The sequence below is a fragment of the Chinchilla lanigera genome, unplaced genomic scaffold (assembly GCF_000276665.1).
Source record: "Chinchilla lanigera isolate Chin_1 unplaced genomic scaffold, ChiLan1.0 scaffold00050, whole genome shotgun sequence".
Taxonomy (NCBI): domain Eukaryota; kingdom Metazoa; phylum Chordata; class Mammalia; order Rodentia; family Chinchillidae; genus Chinchilla; species Chinchilla lanigera.
Window position 1 is genome coordinate 3,297,591 of NW_004955451.1, and position 24,235 is coordinate 3,321,825.

At 39.5% G+C, this 24,235-nt stretch overlaps 1 protein-coding gene across 1 annotated transcript in view; it reads right to left on the reverse strand.

The window, feature by feature from the left end:
• Positions 1–24,235, reverse strand: part of Vmp1 (vacuole membrane protein 1) — a 105,502-nt gene that overhangs the window by 32,482 nt on the left and 48,785 nt on the right. The window contains exon 7 of the mRNA XM_005393982.2: positions 20,442–20,573. Within this exon, the coding sequence (XP_005394039.1) occupies positions 20,442–20,573 (132 nt within the window). The remainder of the gene's footprint in view (positions 1–20,441; positions 20,574–24,235) is intronic.

A 24,235-nucleotide genomic window follows, 5' to 3' on the forward strand; every position in this document is an offset into this window, starting at 1 on the left:
TTTTTTTGGTCTTTTTGAGACAGGGTCTCCTATGCAGTTCAGGCTGGCCTTGAGCTCACTTTGTAGCCCAAGCTGGTCTTCAACTTGCAACGATCCACCTGCCTCAGCCTTCCGAGTGCTGGGATTACAGGCATGCGCCACCATGCCTGGCCCTTTACTAAAGTTTGAAAGAACAATTTTTAGCAGCCAGGCATGGTGATGCACACCTGTAGTTCTAGCACTCGGGACGAAGCAGGAGAATCACCATGAGTCCAAGGCCAGCTTGGGCTACACATAATGAGTTCAAGACCAGACTGAGGTAGAGCGTGAGACTCTGTCTCAACTAAAAAAATGAAGGAAGAGCAGTTTTAACAAAATTTGCTCTATTTTTAAGTCTACGTAAAATAAGCCAAATGAAAATGTGTTCCAATGGGAAACAGTATTTTAAAGAAAAAGGAAAAAATTACCAAACAAGTATTTTAGACAGTCAATGTTCATACTAAAGAGAATTATAATACTAAAGAGAATTAATATTTCACTTTAACAATTTTATAGTATTTGCAGAAAAAAATGTAGCAAATCCAAGTTGATACTTCCTCAATTGTCAGCCTTCATTTTTTTCAAAAAATCTGTACAACTAAAAACAAATTCCTTTTTAAGTTTCATTTCTTTATAATCATATTTCACAACTTTTATAATTTATTTCATAATTTCAGTGAGCGGCAGGACAGTTTAATTCTCTAGTTAAAAGAAGCAACACACATTTACAGTAAGTAACCATGTATCATTTTCTGCTTTTTTTTCACAAATAAACCTATTTTGAGCCAGATGTGGTGGTGGTTCATACTTGCCATCTCAGCCCTCTGGAAGGCTGAGGCAGGAGGATCACAAATTAGAGCCTAGCCTGGGTACTTAATGACTTAGCAAGACCCTGCCTCAAAATTTAAAAACAGACTGGTGGAGATGCAGCTCAGTGTGAAGGTCCTGGTTCAATCCCCAGAACCACGAAGAAATAAAATAAGCCAGAAACCCTAGCAACATTTTCCCAAACACAGATGTAAAAGGCGAAAAGTTACAGCGATTCCTATCGCTGAGATTTCAAGAAGCAATAAAGAAGAGAGACAGAGCTTTAGAAGCCTGAACACTCCTGTGCCACTGCTGCTTCACATGTCGTTTTCCTAAGAAAGCTATTTAAGATGAAAGGAAAAGGAAACTGAAAGCCTAATTATAATCAGCCTGCCCAGTGCAAACCTTTAAAATGTCAACTTGACTCTGAACACATGAAGTATCTTCAAACGGTAACAATAAATCCTTTTCATGATGAGTGACCACACAAAGAGACTTCTGTAAAAGCAACAGAAAGCTGGAATGGAGGGAGCCGCCTGTAATCCCAGCTCTGTAAGAGGCTGAGGCAGGAGGAGCAACTGTTTGAGCCCAGTCTGGGGTCAACAACAACAACAACAACAAAATCCAAAAAAACAAAACAGCCCTAATCACATTAAGTGAGCGCAGTTACTGCGGAGAAACCCGCGTTTGGTTAAGGCAGTTTACCTCTCCACCCCATCCTCCAGTACTAGAGCCTTTTACACGAGCTTAGGCCACAGCCCTGTAACATTTTTAAAAATTTACAATCAGTAATTTGACGAAACTGGCCTCAAACAAGCTCTCCTCCTGCCTCGGCCTCCCAGAGTGCGGGGATTATAGGCATGCACCACCACGCCATACTCACCTGCCTTCTCAACTTACCACATTTTAAAACTTCTGCTGAGTGAATAATGCTTTTCTGGGATTTGTGCTTAAATGGCTTCACAGACAATATTAAAAACCAGAGGAAAAGCTGGGCATAGTGGTGCATGCCCACAATCTGATCACTCGGGGCTGAGATAGGAGGACCCCAGCAGGGAGGCCGGCCTGGGCTCCACTGTGTCTCAAAGAAACAAACCAGAGGAACTGTTTCAATAACAATTCCTCATCTGTGACGGGAGTACATGTTGAATAGGGTACTTGTGAAGTCCTTGTACGACCTAGAAATGACTTGCTGCTTCCTGAGTCCTAGTCAGATACGCATGCCAAGTAACTGAAACTACGAAGCGCACATGCACTAAACAGTAACGCTGGCTGGGTGGGCGCGGTGGTGCTCACCTATAATCCCAGCACTCTGGAGGCTGAGGCAGGAGCACCGCCGCAAGTTCGAGGCCAGCCTGCGCTATACAATGAGAACACCTCAAAAAGACCAAAAAGGAAAAAGAAGTGCGATAGGGTTGAGGCTCAGTGGCAGAGGGCTCCTTAGTACGCATGAGGCTGGCTTGGGTCTCCAGCAGTGCACAATAAAAAAAGAGCATTAATGAATTCAAAATAAGCAACGTATTTTACTCTGCACTTCCTCACCAATACCATTAACATGAGTATTTTTCATATGATACATCTGAGTGGGTTTCTTTAAGTAACTAAGGTGTATTTGTAGGATTCTTAAGTGTGTGTGCTCCTGGGGATTTATGATGGAGGAAACTACAAGGCAAGGGAGAGCAAAAGAACCCAGAAGGATGAGAATACCACAGGGAGAAAGAGCACAGGCACTAAAGAGTGTAGTCTACCTGACATCAGAACGACAGCTCTTGACAATATTAAATCTAATTTCTTTCTTTTTTTTTTTGGGTGTCTTCCTGAGATACAGTTTTGCTATGCTGTTCAGGCTGGCCTCGAGCTCACTTTGTAGTCCAGGTTGGCCTTAAACTCACAATGATCCTCCTGCCTCAGCCTCCTGAGTGAGTTGAAGATTAATCTGAGCAACATAACAAGACCCATCTTAAAACAAAAAACAAACAAAAACCTTTCTAGAACAGTGCTCTAGATATTCAGGGGCAGTATCTGTATGCAAGAGTTACTAGAGCAAAGCAAAGGATACATTAAAAGTAATACATTTTTCTATTTATCTCAGTTGCTGACTGAAGTTGGTATCTCTCATCTGGTAGTTAATGTTTTACAGAGAGTTATTTCTCAGAGTCACATTTCTCATGTTTAGTGCTTCAAAATTGTTTCTCTCTGTTTATAAGTAATGAATAATGTATTCTCAGTTTCAAACTGGAATTTTTAAAAAAGCCCACTAACCTGTCATATAAAAGTATGTAATAATACTACCAGTTTGTAGGGAACAAAAGAGACAAGTCAAATGGTTCAGGTGAACCTGGCTTAACCACAGCTATAAAACCTAAATAAATATGGAATTTAGACAACTGTCAAGAGTAGGAAACCTGACTTGAAAAAAAAGGATAAATAGGACTGGGTGTGCTGGCGCACAGCCCTAACGCCAGTGCCCTTGGGAGGCTGAGGCAAGTTCAAGCCACATCATGCTAGAGCAACTTACTGAGATTCTGTCTCAAAAAAAAAATAAAAAATAAAAAAGGGGTTGGGTATGGTGGTGCAAGGCTGTAATCCCAGCACTCTGGAGGCTCAGGCAGGAGGATCACTGCAAATTCAAGGCTAGCCTGAGTTACACAGTAAGCTCAAGGCCAGCCCAAACTATATAGTGAGACTGTATCTATATCTATCTATCTATCTATCTATCTATCTATCTATCTATCTATATCTATATATATCTCCCCTCCAAACCCCCCAAAACCAAAAAATGACTGCGGATGTACAGCAAAAGCCTGGGTTCAATGACCACTCCTTACCAAAAAAAAGTAAAAAGGATTCTTTTCTGAGAGAGAATCAATGAACCAATCTCACTTAACAAATTTATAAATGCCTCGAAGAAAAGAAACAGAATTTAAGTTCCAAATCTACAGTTGAAATGATTTCTAAAGTAAAAGTGCCAGGTCAGTTTTGAAATAGACAACAGTAAGATAAAACATTTAGGGGAAACTGTCTAAACATAATATGATAGAGTGTAACTTATGAACAAAGAAAATGAACTTGGAGTAACATTAAAACTGTTTATTGAAAACATCAGCAAAATGTATTGCCTAACAGGCCTGTAGTTCTAGAAAGCTGAAAAGTAGGATAGCAACTAAGTGCCTCTGGAAAAGCACATGCAGCTATGTTAATTCCGTGTTAGTAAAATAATTTGGTGGGGGAGGCGGTGCTGGGACAGAAACCAGGGCCTCGCACATGCTAGGAAGTGCTCTACTGCTAAACTACAACCCTGCATAATAGAGAGACATTTAAAACAGACAAATGGAAGCAACTGCTTTATGTAACAGGCTAGAAGCTTACTGAAGTCTTAATTACAAGAAGTAGTAAAAATACGTGTTTTTACAATTTTGGATAAATTAATTGATGAAGACCCACATTAAGAAAAAAGACAACTAAATCTGAAGTATGGTCTTGCATTGCTTAATGACAGGGATATGGTCTGAGAAACATGCCATTCCCTCACTGTACACACAGACACCACGCAGCATGTTCACACAAATGCTTACCGCTGATGTCACCAGGTGATACGAGCATACAAGACAACTGTTGCGTATGTTTCCAATGGAACTGTCGTTCTGTAGCACATAACTGAATAGCCCTACTTTTGGGGCACATCTGTCGGTAATTTAATCTAGGGCTTCACACATGCTAAGCAAACACTCTACTACTAAGCTATAGCCCTAGCCTGATGGTCCTACTTTTGAGAAGAGCATTGTATTAATAATTATACTTATTTCTGTGATACTTTGTAGTGCTTTAGCTTAAACTCTGGACAGTTATAGTTTTACATCATAACATCCAAAACAGGAAAAATGGAAAGGAGACTCTAGTGACAGAAACCTTACATACCTAATAAGAAAGAGCTGCAAATCTACCTCAATAAACCAAGCATCTTGGCTAATTAGAAATAAAAGTGCAGCGCCTGCCGGGTGCAGTGGTGTATGAATGTAATCCTGGCTACTTAGGAGATCACAAGTTTGAACTCAGCCTGCAAAACTTAGACCCAGTCTCAACAAACAAACAAACACCCACAAGGGCTAGGGATGTGAGGAAGGCTTTACATTCAACGCCTATTACCAAAACCAAAAAGAAACAATGTTTTTGTCACGGAAAGTGAACATTAATAGTTATTCTGCTGTCCACATCGTCCATTCTGATCATGGGCCAGAAATGAAGTCACTGAGCAGTTATAAGGTAAAGGTCCACGGGGCAAGAGAAGTGATCAGAGAGGTCTGAGGGCTGTTGGAAATAAACAATAAATGATTACATTCTCTAATTTAATTAGAATTGGCTTTTTATTTTTACTAACTTACAAACTCATGAGCAGACACACACAAGCATACACAGTCTGCTGGTCCAAGTTTCAATGAAAAGAGAACTTTCTAAAGGCATTTTACAAAAGGTGTTTGAAATACAAACCTGCCAAAAAACCCAAACCTTTTAAACTAGCTTAACAAAGGTAACTTAATGCTTGCCTGCTGCTTGTTTTCCTCCTATCGGTAAACAGGTGTGGAGCTGAAATGAACAAAGCAGACTCCAAACTGTATTCTATTCCAAATTGCAAAGCAAACTAAAAGGAAAAACTTTGAATATTTACTGCTTACTGTGCTTCTTACTGACTGTGCTGTATAAACCTCTTATTTTCATTTGTACATCATCTGGTTTCAGTTAGAACTGCTTCATCATCACACAAATAACTTTTCTGTATTTATTTGATCACTGAGAGTTAAGGAGTATGGCTAGACTATTAGAAATTTTAAACTTCCATTATCCTATATTCTTTTTTCTTTCTGGTACTCGAGATGGAAGCCAGGGCCTTGCACGTGCTAGGCAAGCGATCTCCCACTGACCTACACCCCAGCAGCCTGAATTCTGTCTTTAGAGGAACAACTAGCTCATCATTTTCTAGAATGTACACATACAAGGTAAGCGGGATAAAAATAACTGTTAGGAGGTTGGGTTTCAATACTGTCACCAAATTTATTTTTTAAGTTAAGTCCGACCTAAGGTGATGATAAGGTGAACTACAGAAACGCACATGTGAAAATAAAAAATAAAATAAATAAGGAATGACAACGAGCAGCTGAGTTTCCACAGCCATTTGTGCGCAGCTTGTATGGAACTCTTATCTGTCCAGTTCACTTACCTTAATACTGTAGGAATGGGTTAAAAAAAGAGTCAGAAAGAGAAAGATTCAAGTCTGGGAGTGGCGGGTGGTGAGACAAGAATTCAGAATAAAGTGAAAACTTCCCTAAAATGCAAATAAAAGGAGGGATGAATTCCACCATAAGTCATGTTAACTGTGCTTAGAAATTACAGCCACTAAACTTTCTAAGTGTTACTTTCTCTTGCTGAACCAAATGTAAGTAAGTGACCTTTGGCACCAAAACCTAACTGCACCAAGAGTTGAAATATTCTGCAAAAGAATCCATCAAGAGACTGCTGAAAATTGCTTAATCTTGCTGATACTTTGTGGTAAAATCACGAGCCAGCTGAAAAAGATGTAGCAGGCTGGATTTTTCAAAAACTAAATGTTATTGGGTGTGGCTGGTTGATTTCTAAAAGGAGAAACTGCATTAAGCCTTGGTAGCCTTGACAATGCCTTTAAGAATAAAGAAGTTTAACACGTGTCTCCAGTGTTCACGATCCTAAAGTTGATCGGTTTAACTCTGCATGAACAGGCTGAGATCCTGAGAGCAGGCCGCTTTCTGTGGACAGCCTCATGCAACACAAACCATAGCAGTTACTGCAAAGCTTAATGCAAACCCTCTAGAGTCCACGTTGACAAATTCTTTAACAAGCCCTGTGGTTACAGGGAAGCTGGTTTCACTCTGAGTCACTCCTGCTCAAACAGTTTACTGGAAATGAAGAGGAGGGGGAATTTTCAGAGAAGTCATGTGATGGCCAGACAAACCACAACCAGTAAGGGTTCAACAGAGTCAAAAACAGGTCCCAGCAACAACTGACACTCAGAATGTCCAAATGGCACCAGAACATGAAAACGAATCCTGCTTGCTTTCAGATCATCCATAGCATCAGCTCTGATAAATGTGCATATGCAAGGGAACAGATAATTCATAGGAGAAACAAGCAGGCACTAAGGGTGGAGGCAACTGCAAACACTTCATAGGCAAATGTGCTCAACACAGTTTCAATGGAATGCTAAGTACTTCAGTGAGCATGCAAATCATCAAGTGCTTTCCCATCATTTCCAAGAATAAAAGGCCAAATATTCTACCATATCAATAGAATGTCAAAAAAGCCCTTCGATTTTACCTTGTACTTTGAGGAAACTGTTCACTGGGGAAACATCTACTTCACTGAATTAAAAAGAAAAGACACTGCTATAGAACTACCATAACAACGGATGAATTTTTTGGGTTTTAAATTTTTTGGGTTTTTAAATGTTTTCACTAATAAAATAATTTTTGGGGTTTTAATTTTTTTGGGTTTTTAAATGTTTTCACTAATAAAATAATATAAATAACTTGTGTTTCTAAATAGGACAAGTCTCCTATTAAGCTGAAATAAGTTTTTGACCTGAAATAAATTTAATACAAACCAGTAAGGGGAAAGATATTAGGACTTAATTTGGGGACTTAGTTTCAATATTAAGTAGCAAATATTAATTTAAATACTTCCATCAAACAGAATCTAAAATCCTCCCTTAAAAAGATTAAACCCAGAAACTATAAAAGTCTTTGAGAAAATGCTTGAGGGGCTGGGGATTTAGCTCAGTGGCAAAAGCGCCTGCCTGGGAAGCGCAAGGTCGTGAGTTCAAGTCCTGATACCAGAAGGGAAAAAAAAAAAAAAAAGAGAGGAAATGCTCAACCTTGCTTTACAGACTCATGACTGAGAGAGAGTAAGAAAACTAGCTAACCAAGATGAAGATGGAGGGGAATGGAGTATTCTTCTACAAGGTGAAGGCTTACGATTTCCATATTTCTGATTTAATTTCTCAATCTGATCCCAATAAAAGGCAACAGTAAATTTCACACAGTCATCAACCCAATACTGGGAAAGAACACAAGTGGCAGGTCATTTGGACAGGTAGCACTGAGGCAGACTGACAGATGGCAACCTTACTCAGAACATACTCTTCCAAGTAAACACATACGGCATTCCTAATCTACTGTGTAAGCATTAAATACAGAAATACCACAACCACCCCCAGACTCCCATTCCATTCCATTCCATTCGTAACACCAGCTGCGCTAATATTTTAGGAAACAGAGGGCAAAGAAGTTACTTTATTTTTCAAACCTTTATTCCTAACAAGTTTTAGTTTTTCCTTTCTTTGGTTACATGGCCAGGAATTGAACCCTGAGCCTAGCCATGTGTAAGTACCTACTCTACCACTGAGCTGTTCCCTCAGCCTCCAGTTCTTTGCTTTTCTTTCCCTTTTTTTGAGGTAGTAGGGATTGAACTCAAGGCCTCACTACACTAGGGAAGAACTCTACCACTGAACTACCACCTTAGTCCACTGTATCTTATTTTTGAGACAAATTGTGCTAAATGCCCAGGCTGGCCTTGAATTTGTGATCTTCCTGCCTCAGCATCCCGAGTAACTATGATTACAGGCACATACTACTCTGCCTGGCTCCCATGTGTTTTCAAAGTATAGAGTTTAAAAAAGTTATTTTATTCAATATGAGTTAAAACTTGCAAGTCATTTAAATTGTCTTTTATACTATTTTCAACATTTGCTCTGAGATCACTAATAAATTCAAAGACATAAAACATAAAATCTTCCTTTTTATGTAAAATGATTTCTGTGTTTGCTGCATTTTATACTTTGTTCTGCAGCAGAGAAAGATGGAATATTTAGAACATATTTCATACGACGCTACATTTTCTCAATTACTATTTCATCATTTAGTTCAAGTATTTTCTGCATGAACACTATGCATGTACAAGACTAGGCAGGCATTGTTGAAAACATGGCTCTGAGGCCTCCTTTCCAGGAGCTTACAGATTTCTGGAAAAGATAAGAATAATCTGTAAATAGTTTTAAAAGGAGGTAGGCAGTTATTAAGTGAAACAAGGATGGTATAGTTGGATGCTAGAGGGATTCTGGACAGACAATTTGAGGAGTGGACGAAATGAGATGGGGTGGGAAGGAGTCACCAAATACTTCACAAAGAAGCTGCAAGGTAAGGAATTAAGAAAGTAGACACGCGCAGATGGGAGGAAATGACACTGCAAGTAGTCATGAAAAAGAACCACACCGCAGGGCTGTGTGTTGGGGGTAAAGTTTTCTAATTCATCACAGCAGCAATTTTTAAATTGTTTGCAAGTTCAATAATCATCACGGTTTTATTTAACAAGAGTGGCATTTCTTTTTCTTTTCTTTTTTTTAGTACTCCTTTTATTATTTTGTATTTTCAGACAGGATCTTGCTAAATTGCCCAGGCTACCACAGCCTTCTAGAGTACTGGGATTACAGGCATGTGCCACCATGTCAGGCTAAGAGCACCAATTTTTAAAATTAAAAATTTCAGAGGTCTTTATTTTTAAAAAAGTTTACACACATGCACATACAATTTTTTGTTTTTTGTTTTTCTGAGACAGCATCTTGCTATGTAGTTTAGGCTGGCCTTTAACTCACTATGTAGCCCAGGCTGGCCCTGGATTTGTGAACTTCCTGCTTCAGCCTTTTGAGTGCTAGGAGTACAGGTGTGGGCTACCATACCTAGGTTTTTGTTTTTGTTTGAGACAGGGTCTCACTATATACATAGGTCAGGCTAGCCTCAAACTCTATGCAGGCCAGGGTGGCCTCCAACTTTCAAAGGTGGCACTACACCGGTCTCTCAACAAAATTTTGTTTTTGTATGGGTATACTGGAAGTCTCAATGTTCAATTTGAAAATCATCAACGTCAGGCCAAAAAGTATAGCTAAATGGTACAGGCTTTGTGTACCATGTGTTGGGTTTAATTTCCAGTACTTCAAAAAACAAAAGCAAAAATTATGAATACAGAAGACAAAGAAATGAAAGGGAAATGAGGATGATTTGTAGGTATAAATGAATTACTAAAGGAAATTGTGTTAAGAGTTCAGATTTCAAATTACTACAACTGAGGGCCAGAGGTTTTTGAATAGCAGAGTTCCACGAGCACATGTATCCTTCAGGATGTACTTTTTTTGTTCTGTGCGAGAGAAGATTGGTGGGAAACCAGTAAAGAGCAGGCCAAATAGGAAGCCACCGGGAATGCTGAGGTGAGGCCTGAAGAAGTCTGAGCAACGGTTTGGGGGAAGAGAGGGCGGACGATGGAGACTGGAGGCAGCCGCAACGGGCCTTGAAAAATGACTGCACACGGGAGGACAGATGGGGTGCCCGGGAACTTGGATTTTATTTGTTTCTACTTATTTTACTTTTTTGGTGCTGGGGATTGAACACGAAGATGACAGCTCAGATTTTCACTTGAAGTGACTGTGAGGATGGTGACAGCACTAACAGATACCAAGAACAAAGGAGAAAACCACCATAAAGAGAACAATCGAACCTTGTATGGAATACTTCACAGAGCACAGAAACAGTTATCTAGATCTAACTTTTATAAATGATGTTGGGCTTGCTCAAGGGCATAGGAAGCTACACTGATTCATGCCTGCCTCCCACAGATACCTACTGAAAACAAGACAGAAAGCCAAAAGCAAAAGGAAGCCAGTTTAGTGGAAAAATACTGCCTAGTCTCGATACTGTACTCATGAAAATAAATCAGGGGTGATAAAGAATCAGAATACAAATAAGTGCTTTAATCATGGCTTATTTCTCTCAAAATAGTCCTAAAATGAAATCCAACCTACAGTCAAAAGTGGAATTTACGCAAATGCTTAGCTTTAAACTCCTTAACTTGTGCTTTCTTAGTAAAATCACAGGCACCCTTTAACCCACTTGGACAACATACGGCAAAGCAACCAGTGCCAAGATTTTTTCCCTTTTCCTGCTGATAAACTTATGCTACTAAAGCGCTCTACCTTAATGAAAACACAAAACAAAAAAGGTTTTCTAACATTCTCAGGTAATTTAAAAATAATCACTCATTTTATTTGCTGTTTGAGCTGCAGTGAATACAATTTTTGTACTTTACTGCTACTATAAAACTAAGAGGTTTTATAAAATACATAAGCCTTTGAGAAAATTCCAGTACCAAAGGCAGATAAACTGGATCTTTGATAAACTGATTACTAAAGAACTTTTAAATTGCAACTAATAAGATATAATTAAAAAGTTGTCAAATAAGACTGTAGAGTACCAAAGAAAAAGAAAACCCAGTGCCTTTTCTACACAGCATTAATAGCTACCAAGAGAAACAGGCATGGTGTACATGCCTATAATCCTAACACTCTGGGAGGCTGAGGCAGGAGGATCACAAGCTCAAGGCCAGCCTGGACAACTTGGTAAGAGACTCTGTCTCCAACTGAAAAATGAAAAAAGGCTGTGGATATAGTACAGTTTGAAGGCCCTGGTGTAGTTCCCAATACTGCCAAACACAATGGAATATAAGGTAAAACTAATATTAACTTACTAACATGTTAATGAATGAGAAAAGTAACCTACCTATATCATGTCATATATAAAAATATTTCAATGGTTAAAATATGCTGAATTTTATAGTCTTAAGGGTTCAAAAAGACAATTTTTAGGTGTTGCAGAGGCACCACACTTGTAGTCCCAGCTACTCAAGAGGCTGACTCAGGACTAATGGAAGCCCAGGACCTTGAACCCAGTCTGGGAAACGTAGGAAGACCTGCCTCAATAAATAAATTATTACAAAATAAAAAACAAAAGAGGGAGTGGAAAATATTGGAATAAAAAATTTGAAAAGTAAAATATAACAAAACATGTATCTGTGATGGCAAAGCTTTAGTGCTTTCGACGGTAACAGGTGGTTACAGCACATGTCCATACGTTTGCCACCACTGACGTAAGTGATATGGAAAAACACCTGGAAATAGTAGAAACTGCTCATCGCATACGACAAAAGGCATCTCCTTAAATATGTCAATTCAAGAAAGTGAAAGTGAAGATACACTAGATATAATGGAGACATAAACCAGTAATAAGATGAAATTTGCTTTCTTTTTTGTTTATCCGTATTTTTTGGCATTATAATGAATGTACTTAGGAAGGAAGTGTTATTAAAAAAGCAAAGATGTGGAAAACATTTGATGACATGAAAAATGTTCACAGGATGTTTTTATATTAAAAAAACAAAAGAAATACAACACGATTTCACTATTATGAATAGCAAAAGATTACAGGGTATGTGCTCCAATTTTCCACATTGAGCTCTCTAACTTCTAAATAAGAAAATAATTTTTATGTCAGTATCAACTGTCTCTGAGGTATGATTAAAATGTATGTTGATGGCGGGGGATATAGCTCAGCAGCACAGCGCCTGCTTGGCAAGTGTGAGGTCCTGAGTTCAATTTCTGGCACACACACAAGAAAGAGAAATCTATGGTAGAAATTTAAATTAAAAAGAAATTACAGTAAACGACACACTGCCATTAATACTTCTCAAAATACTGCCCTCCCCTCACTTTGAACACACTTCTGCCATCATTCTTGCCATTTTCCAAAGCACTTCTGGAACCACAGAAAGATCCCACCTCTTTCACTGTCTTGACTAGGTTTAATCAGATACAGAGAACGCTGCTGCCCAGGGGAGTCAAACAGAAAAGCCAGGCTCATAAAAACTTTATGATGTGTTCTCATCCACCTCATTCACCGGATCTGGCACTGTGCAACTTTAGGCTCTTCCTCTGAGTCAAAATGACCATTAAAGGTAAACATTTGGAATGGATGGATTCAGGGGCCTAAGGCAGCAATGACAGTGTGACTAAAGATACTGGTGAAAAAAGGACTTCCAGCCCAGCATGGTGGTACATGCCTATAATTCAAGCACTTGGGAAGCTGAGACAGGATTGCAAGGAGTTCAAGGCCAGACTGAACTACAAAGAGACATGCTCTCAAAAACAAAAAACAAAACAAAACAAAACAAAAAAAACCCAAAGAAAACAAAAACCAAAAAGCAAAACAAAAAAAAACAAAAAAAAAAAAAGAAAGAAAAGGACAGGGCAGCTGGGTGTGGTGGCACTCACCTGTAATCCCAGCACTTGGGGAGGCTAAAGAAGGAGGATGGTTATAAGTTTGAGGCCAGCCTGGGCTACAAAGTGAGCTCAAGGCCAGCCTGAACTGCAGAGTGAGACCCTGTCTCAAAAAGACAAAAAAAAAAAGCAAGTGGAAAGAATAATGGGACACGTAGTTACAACAAGGGACTATTCTGAGGAATATCAATGGCAATGTAGGTTTCATTGTGACAAAAATTTAAAAATCTGAACATTAACTAGATTTTGATCCTAGTTTAAAAATCTGAACATTAACTAGTTTTTGATCCTACTGCAGATATGTAAATAGGAAGCTGATACTAAAGTTTATGATATGAGCTAGGTGTGGTGGCACATGCCTGTAATCCCAGCACTTGGGAGGCTGAGGCAGGAGGATCGGTTGCGAGTTCAAGACCAGCCTGGGCTACAAAGTGAGCTCAAGGCCAGCCTGAACTGCATAGTGAGACCCTGTCTCAAAAAAAAAAAAAAAAAAAAAAAAAAATTGAAGTTTATGATATGATTCTGATTTTTAAAATGTAAACAAGCCATTCAAGGAGGTGCCCATCTGTACTAATTCCAGCTACTTGGAGACCAATCTTGAGTCTGACGTCAGCCTGGGCAACACAATAAGACCATGATTTAAAAAACTGAAACAAAACAAAACAAAACAAAAAACCAATGAAACAAAGAAAACCCCTCAAGAACAAATATTTAAAAACCCAGAATATGATGCTTAGTGGCCTATTTGATGAGTAGATGTATGTTTCACTTTTTAATACTTCTAGGATGTCAGAATCTGAAAATAATAAGAGTGAAGACTCTGATTTATGATTAAACACTCAAGGTATTTTTAAGATGGTGCATTTACAAATAAAACAGTGCGCATGCCTGTAATCTCAGGACACTAAAAGGCTATGACAAGAGGATGGCAAGTTTGAGCTCAGCCTGGGCAACTTAGCAAGATCCTGTCTCAAAATAAAAAATAAAAAGGTAGGGGCTGGGCATCTAGCTCAGTGGCACAAATGCCTGCTTGGCAAGTGCAATGTTCTGAGTTCGATTCCTGGAACCAAAAAAAAAAAAAGGTCTGAGATCAGTGTAAGACCCAAAAAACCCCAGAACAAAACAACCAACCTCTTAAATAGTCATAAATTTCTACAGTAAAACCCTTACAAACAAAAACCTGAACGCACCTCAGCAGTGCATGAAAATGTCAGAAATACACCTGATCTTACCTGTATATGCTAATAGCCTACAGGGCTGGCAAAGAATAAACAAAAGTAAAACTCTTTGCTAAGTCATATGTGTAGAACAAAAATCATACCCACATACACTAAGATCTGTAATAAGCCACAAAATTTAAGGACACTGGTAAAAAAAGGCATAGAAGGAAATAAAGAAAAATCAGATCAAATCAAATATAGGAGAAAATTTTCAATTAGTTCTTTATTACTTTATTGCATTAACCAGTATAAGAATGCGGCTAAATTTTGGTCCAGTAAGCAGAACACTAATATCACAGTTAGAAAACTGGGTTGGGTTCTGGTTCTGACGGTCACAGGCAGTACGTCCCTCAGGGTGTTTCCTTATCCAAAGCAGGGAAAATCCCAGTGTTTGGTGCTTGCTGGTAGCCGCAACTACTAAAGAGGCTAAAGCAGGAGGATCCCTGGAGCCCAGCAATTCAGGCCCTCCTGGGTAACAGAGGGAGACCCCTGTCTCTACTGAAAAATAAAAAAGTTCACTCAAAACAGTGATAATACTTTTTACTTCACAACTGTAGGGCGGTAAGTCACTCAACTGCCTAACATACAGATTTTTATTATGCTTAGAAGGAAAATTAATACAGAAGACCACAGAGTTGTTACATAGGAGTTTCTCTCTTACCATATTATTTTAGCTAATTATTTTCTAGCTTGCCTATTAGTTAACAGAACATGTAACTGTAATTTTGAATAAAAATTTTAAATGAGGTATTTGCAAAGAATATATGATTTCTGATTTAAAGGATATGAAACAGAATGTGTGCATTTTGCTTACTTGGTTTTCTGGTATAAACAAACAGGAAACTGGGAAACAAGAGATACACAGTTACCCTGAAATAGTGATTGTAATAACTGACCTTATAGGATAAAAACAAAACCTTACAACTATCAGGAGTATTGTGTGCAGTATAATTTCCAAGCCTCAAAACAGATAAACAACAGCTGATCCACTGAAAACATAACTAAAATAATCAGGGAGAGGAATGAAAAAAAAACCTACTTTGCCAATAGGGAAGGTAGAGAGAAGAAATGGTCAGTCATCAGGGCTTAAATCATATTAATAAGATGAAACATACCTTACCTCTTCCTCACATTCCACAAATTTTTGGAACTGGGCTTTTAAGTGGCAATAAACTTATGGAATGTGTTACTTATATCCCGCAAATCAAAAAAACTGCGAAGAATGAAATGAGTCATTTCGTCTGGAATTCTAGCCAATGCAGGGAGTGCTATGGATGGGATCTCTGAACAATATTACACAGCAACAAGGCATCCGTCACACATCTGCGAACATGAAGGGGTGCTCTTATTTTAGGCCACTAAATATTAGGGCGATTGGCTACTCAGCACCTGATTAATCGATAGTAAGACACCTTTACCTTAAAATAACCCAAAATACAGAAAAAAAAGTATGAACTGTTTTTGATGAAACTCACTATTAATGAGGACAAGGACAGAAGGAAGAAAACGCTTTACCTATGAATCTATAGGGGAAGATAAATATGAAAGAGAAGCCAAGGGACCTGCCCAACAGAATCCCAGAAATGGTTTTCAGCACGACCCTGAGAGGTGGGAGCGCTGAAACCAAGGAGATGACATAAACCGATGCCCAATCCCCACCCCAGAACAGCCAGGGGACTCCCTAAATCTCACTGAAGACATCAAATACAGTGAGGTTTCAACAAAACAAAGAAGAGGTTCTGGGCTCAGGACACACTCGTGCTTGTATCTGTGTGGGCATCCAGAGACTGAATGCATAGTGGGTTAGGGAAGTCTACACACTAAACGGAATTCCTAACTGCTCGGGCCAGCCCAGCATTACGACAGCAGCAAGGCTCGGGTTCCCTGGTGAGATACTGGAGGATCCGTCACTGGAGAAACTGAACTATCCAAAAGGAAAGACCAACAAGAGCGATGTGCAGGTTCCCGATAAGCCAGTCAGACTGACACTGCACTGCACTGCACAACACACTGTATAAGCTTCCATTCAGCTTTTAAGTGCTTTATGCATGTGTGCACACACACACCCACATCCACCCACCAAGGACTGTCAGGCTTTAAGGAGAGCTGCCAACCTCAAATAGAACAGATGGAAAAGACAATGCATGAAGTAACAGGAAATTTGGAGAAACTAAGTATCTTCAAAACGACAAAATGTTTCTTAGAAATATACATTATATGTCACAGCAGAAAAACATTTTAGTCGGGCTTGGTGTGGTAGCTGGTAGCGCACACCTGTAATCTCAGCACTTGGGAGGCTGAGGCAGGAGGACTGTTGTGAGTTCGAGGCCAGCCTGGGCTACAAAGTGAGCTCAAGGCCAGCCTGAACTGCAAAGCGAGACCCTGTCTCAAAAAGACAAAAAAAAAAAAGAAAAGAAAAGAAAAAAGAAAAAGAAAAAGAAGAAGAAGAAAAACAAAAAGAAAAAAAAGAGACTTAGAAGATAAACATGAAAGCCAGCTGTGGTGCACATACCCGTAATCCCAGCACTTGGGAGGCTGAGGCATGAAAACTGCCACCAGTCCGAGGCCTGTGTGGCCTACACAGTGATTTTAAGGCCAGCTTGCACTATTAAGTGAGACCTTGCCTCAAACAAACAACCAACCAACCAACCGGGGATTCGGTCAATGTGAAGGCACTGGGTTCAACGATTAGTATGGGGTGGGGTGCGCTACCACGCTCGACTAAATTTGAGAAAATCTTTCAGAAAATAAAACAATGTAAATATTAGGGGCACAAAGATTTAAAAAAAAAAATCAAGTATGGGTGTAGGAAGTAACTAGAATTCCCAGAAGAGTACAGACTAAAGAGAAAATGCTCTTGGAAAAAATATAACATTCCGTAAAACTAATACAGTCTAGATTGACAAATTTTCTGAGCACCGAGCAGAGTAAATTTAAATAAGACCTCAGATGATGAAATTGAAGTCTTTTAGAAGAAAAAACCCCAAACAAAAATGATGTCAACCAAGAGGACTCGGAAAGCCATCAGCCCTCTCAAGAGCCACAGAGGAAGCCTGAAGATGGCTGAACCATGCCTTCCAAATTTTACGCCCCAAACTATTTTCAATCTGGAATCCTGTATTCAGTGAATCAACTTTGAGGGAATCTGCTTGTTTCGATGAAAGGCCCCACATTCTGCATTTATTCACCCTTTCTTAGGAAGCCACTACAGAGCGTGTTTCACCAAAAAGGGGGAGAAAAGTTGAGGGAGACAGGAAGTCTAACCCGAGAGAAGCGCCTAGAGAAGGTCAAAGCAACAGTGGGGAGGGAGAGGAGGAGAAGGGGACAAGACGAGGCACCGGGATGGGTTAGGTGCAGGTACCGTTCCCCACAAGGATCGCGTGCTAAACACAGCAACGCCGGAAAGCACAGCTAGGAGAGGAGCGCAGACTCCGTGACAAGAGCGGAAGCGACACGCTGACTCTTCACAGCACTGCTGGGTGCTGTACCACCGAGCCACCCACCTGCCCCGGTCCCTTTTAGCTTTTGAGACAGGATTTTGCTAAGTTGCCCTGAGCGGCCTGAACTTGTGATCCTCCTGCCTCTGCCTCCCAAACTGCATGAGCTACTTACTGTGCCTGGCACAAGTCATTATCTGACAGATTACCAAGTACTATGTGATAAAAGAGATGATTTTACACAGCCAGTGGAAGGAGAAAAGAAAAGCCAGAGATTTAAAGAAACCATGCAACTGCAAAACACGTTAACTCCAAAAACTGCCCCCAAAAGCTTTAAAAAAGAAAAAAAAAAAGGAAAAATAATCACAGCACATTAGTTGGCTTAAGAGGGAGCAATACTTGCACAATCTGTTCGGTATGTATGACATGGCATAAATCTCCATAGCTGCAGCCTACCTTACAGTTACTGTATGTCAACCTGTTGATTTTGTATGAAGGAGAAGTTTTAGAGCGGGCAGACGATGGACACTAATATAGAGGCATCAACTGTGACTGGTAGGGACACTTGTCTGTCTACTTCTGTGGAGGGGTTGTTCAGGAACTGGAATATACCACAGATGCTGGCATTCTGAATTTTGGTTCTGTTTTTAAGCATGTGAAATTAGGAAGGTAACAACTTCTAGACCCTCAGTTTTCCAATAAATTAGAAGAATGGTACGTTTCCCTATCACCTCAGAGTTAAGACAAGGGTCACATTACATTCTAGATTTAAAAGCTATTAAAAACATTAAAACTTTTTTTTAAGCAAAGGCCTCATGTATGCTAGGCAAGTGCTCTGCAACTGAGCTACATCACCAATGCAAATATAATGTGAAAAGTTGTTTATACATTTTTTTGAAAGATAGGCTCTCGGTATATAGTCCAGGCTGGCCTTGAACTCATTATGTAGCCCATGCTGGCCTCCAACTCACAGTGATCTTCCTGCCTCAGCCTCCCAAGCACTGGGATTATAGGCATGTAGCACCAGAAAAATTTTCAATTCCATAGGTTAACAGACAAATCTGAGGGAAGATGTATTTCACCTAATTCATTCAAACATTTCTCTTCAAAATCCATTTTGTTCATATCGACGCTGCTAAGCCCGTCTCTAAAGACTCACTCATTTTACAGTGTTGTGAGGACTTTTCCTAAGAATAAAATAACTACTCTGAAACACTGACAGGTTGATGCACTGATTGTCCTGACATCAAAAAAGCCTCAGCGGATTCCATTATGAAGTGGCTAAGACAGGAATTCAGTGGCCGGGGCCTGTACCTTCCCCACGTTGAGACACTGCTGTCTGACAGACAAAGGCTGGTGGAACTGCCGGCAAGTCTGAACTGTTAAATGTTATTTAAAAAGAAAGTTCTGCTACTGCTAAGTCTAATACTCCTTACTGCTTACCAGTTTAAAGCTTTAATAACTTATTAGCAATATAATTTACACATTCACTTGGAAAATATCTACTTTCAAAGAGAAAATGGATCCTGTATAAATACCCACATTTTATGATTGCATAAGGGAGACATGAATCAAGTTGTATGAAGTTCAGAGAAAGAAGAGATTAATTTTGGATGAAGTAAGTTTTTCTGAAGGGCCCCTTATTTCTGCAGCATTAATGAATGAACTTGATGACTCTACATTTATATATAAATAGGTGAGATTTAGAAGTTCCAAAGGGGAGAAAATGACTTCTTACCTTCTTGCTATTAATTTATAGGGAGAAACTTCTTTCTCTAGTGATAAAGGATATGTTTACTCCTTTTCTAAAATAGCAGTTGTAATTAGCAGCTACCAAAGTTTTTTCTCTTAACATGATAAAGTATATTTGATGCTATTTTTACAAAATTAACTCAGAGCCAGGTGCAGTGGCACACACCTGTAATCCCACCTTCTCTTGAGGCTGAGGCAGGAGGATCACAAGTTCAAGGTCTGAGCTACTCAGCAGGATTGTCTCCAAATTATAAAAGAAAAAAGGCTGCGAACGTAAGTCAACGGTAGAGTACTTGCCTCGTGTGAGTGAGGCCTTGGGTCTCAATCCCTATACCTCCCAATAAATAAGTCAATAATTAAGAAAATAGATAAATAAGTAAACAAGATTTAGAAGTGCTGTTTGGGGCTTAGCGCCCGGTCCACCCATTTTCTTCCCTATATACTTAGCCTTCTGCTTAGTAATACGGTACTAACAACACACATTGAAGCCGTTATGTTTTGGTTCCTTAACATCACTGGCTACAGGAACTTACTCTTTTCTGACAAGGTGTTTTGACGAGTATATGTTATCTTACTGACTCAGAAAGTCTCTATTCTTAGCTTGAAATGACTGCCTGACTGCTGTGCTAGAGATCGGATCTACGGCTTCACATTTGGCTCTGCAATCGAACTACACCTCCAGACCATTTATGTATGTATGCTTGTATGTATTTGTTTATGTATGTATGTATGTATTTATTGAAACAGAGTCTCACTATGCAGTTCCCACTGGCCTGGAACTCACAGGGATCCTCTTGTCTCAGCCTCCCAAGTGCTGGGATTAAAGGCATACGCAACCACACCCAGCTCATTTGCTTTTGTTTATTATTTTATTACGTTTCTTGTTTCTCATCATTTTTATTTTTCTGATTATTCTACCCCAAGTCATATCTCATTTTGTTCTCACTTCACCAGTTTTCTTCACTTGAGTGACTCTTAATAACGTCCCTAGACACTAGCGTTCTGTTCCCCCACTGTTCTTACCTGTGCAGACTCCGCACGTTCCAGCATTTCTTCAAATTCCTGATACTCCTCATCATCTGGTTCAGCACCTGAGAGGCGAGCTGCCCTGGCCATGAAATATGGAGGCAGTTCTCCGATTGCTGTTCCGATACCCTAGGTGAAAACCAAAATGCTTAGAATGAGGTCTTATTTCTAAAGCACGGATGCTTAACGAAGTTATGCTTTTCTGTATCGCTAAGCTACCTATTTGAAAGTTTAAGAGCTTGAATCCTGGCCCTAATGCCAATTCTAAGATGGCAGGCGAGGTGACACATACGAGCTGTTAGACAGACCTTGGCACTCTGCCTGGGCCCATCTAGCGTCTCTTCTTACAGTCTACTATTTTTCTCAGTCCCTCAACTGCTTTTCTGATATACAAACGATCTGGTAATGAAATTTCACCAGAACAAAACCTGAGTGTGGTGGTACATTCCTATAACCCCAGCACTTGGGAGGCTGAGGCAGGAGGACTGCTGCCAATTCAAGGCCAGCTTGGGTTACATGGTGAGTTCAAAGCTAGCCTGAACTATAAAGTAAGACCCTGTCCCATACAACAAACAACAACACCCCCCAAAATCAGCAGAACAGCTGTTAGATTAATATTCTTTATTTTTTGAGTGGGAATGGGTACCAGGAATCAAACTCAGGACCTCACACTTGCCGGGCAGTCACTGTGCTGCTGAGTTAAATCCTTGGCCCTAGATTACTATTTTTAAGGAAATGTGATGTTTTAAATGTTGCTTTAATTCCAATGTGTGTGTGTGTGTGTGTGTGTGTGTGTGTGTGTGTAAACTCCTTGAAAACTCAAGAGTCAAATGGGTAAATTTTCATAAGGAAAAATGTTTAATTTCCTCAGAACCTTGAGTAAGTCATGTTTCAGTTACTTTGTTGACTTTTGTTTTGGAATTGAATTTTCTTTCTAATCGATTTAGGACATAATGAAGAAAACAAAGTTTAATAAACCCGAAACTTGGTTTACACTTAAATGGCTTAAACACAGCATAGGTAATGATGCAACAGGAAATACTCAGATGCTAAGGAAATACTCAATTTTGAGCCAGACAGAGACTGCACTCTACCCTCAGTCACAATGAATGAAAAAGCTGTGCGAGTTCGCTTTCACACTGCCGTGTCCCACAGAGCAGTTGCTTCCAGAAGCCTTGAAAAGAATCCACAGAAGATGCTATCAAATCGAAACATTTCATGTCCTCTGTGTGGAACCAGCGATCCCCAAGTAGTATAAATCCACCATACCACGCAGTAGTATAAATCCACTATCCAAGTGTTTGGAAAAAGAGCAATTTAAGTATCCCCCCAAAAACGCCTATACATGTATTTCTTTATTTTATTTTATTTGCAGTGCTGAGTATTCAATTCTGGGCCTTGGGCATGATAGGCAAAGCACACTACCACTGAGCCATATCCCTTGTCCCTAGTAAGCTTCTTTTTAAAGAAGTGGGAGAGGGAATGGGGAGAGGGGGATAAGAAGAAAGGGAGGAGGGCCGGGGATTTAGCTCAGTGGCACAAGTGCCTGCCTGGCAAGCGCAAGGTCCCGAGTTCGATTGCCGGCACCAAAAAAAAAAAAAAAAAAAAAACCAAAAAACAAAGAAGGGAAGAGACATATATAAAAGGATATGGCAATAAAATACAAATCATACACTGCTAAACAAAAGTTCAGGCAAGTAACTCTGGAGGATGCTAGAGAACCAACATTTTAAAGAAAGAATTATTACAAAGAAACAAGTATTTATCCTTACTTCCCCACATGAACTAAATGTGAAGAGTAACTAAAGTAGTGATGACTAAAGGTTTATCTATAGCAGTATTTTCAAGCCAAGGTATGGTGGTGTATGCCTGTAATCCCAGCAAACTGGGAGGCTGAGGTAGGAGGATCCCTGCCTGGGTGACTTACTGACTTAACAAGACCCTGTCCTCATCTCCCCTATCTCTAACCAAAGCGGGAGCTGTGTGTGTGGGAATGTAGCTCAGTGCAAAGGCCCTGGGTTTAATCCTCATTATAGGGGGCAGGGGGGCAAATACTCTGGGCAAACTGGTACACATTTATAGTCCCAGCTACCTGGGAGGCTGAGGTAGGAGGTCATTCTGAGACCAAGGCCACCCTGGTCAGCAGAGTAACATAGCAAGGCCCTGTTTCAAAGAGAGATAATTGGAACATAACTATTTTATAACCTCTAATAAAATAATGGACTTGCATAATAATGGATTACCACTGATGCTAGTATCTCAAAAAAGAGAAACATTATTAAACTCAGTGACACAAATATACAAAATTATGAAGTTCATTCCTATTAAAAGAAAAAATAAAACCTTTAAGCCTCTTCATCTATCAACTTGCAGGGAAGAGAGGGATACCCACCAACCATGACATAATCAGTGAAGTTCAGACTAAGAAAAACTCCGACAAATGGGTTTCATTAATATATAGATTTGAAAAGAAAAACAAAAGTTTAAACACTTAACTAGGTAATAGATTTTTTTTAGATAATAGATTTTAAGAGACTACTACTAATTTGTTAGGTATGTTACTTTTCAAGCCCTAAGGCTGATATATTCACAGATGAAATGTGGAATCTGCTTCAGAATAACAGAGAGGAGAGTGAGGACAGGTATAAACAAAACAGTATTAGCTGTGAGTTAATACAGGCTGTGGGTAAAAGTACACTATGTTCATTTTATAACTGTCTGTACTTTTGGGGACATTTTCCAGAAAACAAAGTAAGAAAAAAAGCTCATTACAACATCTTATTTAAGACACAAACTGCTCTTAAGTGCAAGAGTAAAGTTCAAATGTGAAGTCAATGTTCAACAGTTCTGAATGCAATCACATGATTCCAACCCATGACAAGTTTCCTTCAACTCAAAAAGGAAGTAACAATGGACTAAATTGAAATCAAGAGCTATGGAAGGTCTTAGCTGACCATATTCATTATGTTTTAATTCTGCTCAGGTTTTTCCACTTAACAAGTGACAAGAACGGTGATCACATCAGTATTCTATCATTATGAGAGGATATAAAAAGGAACATAATCAAGCATTTAAGTCTCCCAAATCACACGATATCCTAGACATAAATTTAGTCTAGGATCTCAAATGGGATACTGAAGACTCATGATTTCATAATTCTCACAAAAAAATTTTGTAATTATTTATAAAAATTCAAAAATATAGGATCAAACATAGAATATTCTGGATTCACTCTCAGTACTGCAAAAAAAAAAAAAAAAAAAAAGACAAATGAATCTAGAGCTGGGGCGGGGCCCTCGCTGCAGTCAGAACACTAGGGAGCATTCGGGAGCACTCCGCAAGCTGCCAGGGCCCACGGGGACTGCAGAAATGCAGGCGGGAGGACTGGGAGCTCCAGGGTAGCCTGGGCTCCAAGAGTGAGACCCAGTCCAACATAAAACATAAATGACAGGGCTGGAGATACAGCTCAGTGCAAAGGCCCTTGGCTCATCCCTTGTACCTGGGAAAAAATGAAAAATTCAAATTTTATATTTGTTTATATACAAAACAAAACCCAAAGAACACTAAAAATTGCCTACAAAATCACCACATCTCTACATACCAATGTATTACCTAAACTCCCATGTTCACACAACATTCAAACCAAGTGATAAACACAGTATCTCCCTGGAGTGCTAAACTGTTTTTGTTTTTTACTCAGTGATAGTGGACACCGAATCCCCAGGTTTTAGGTGCTTAATAACTATTTATGGACTTCATGACCGAAAAGCAAACTCGATTTTTTGTTTTTT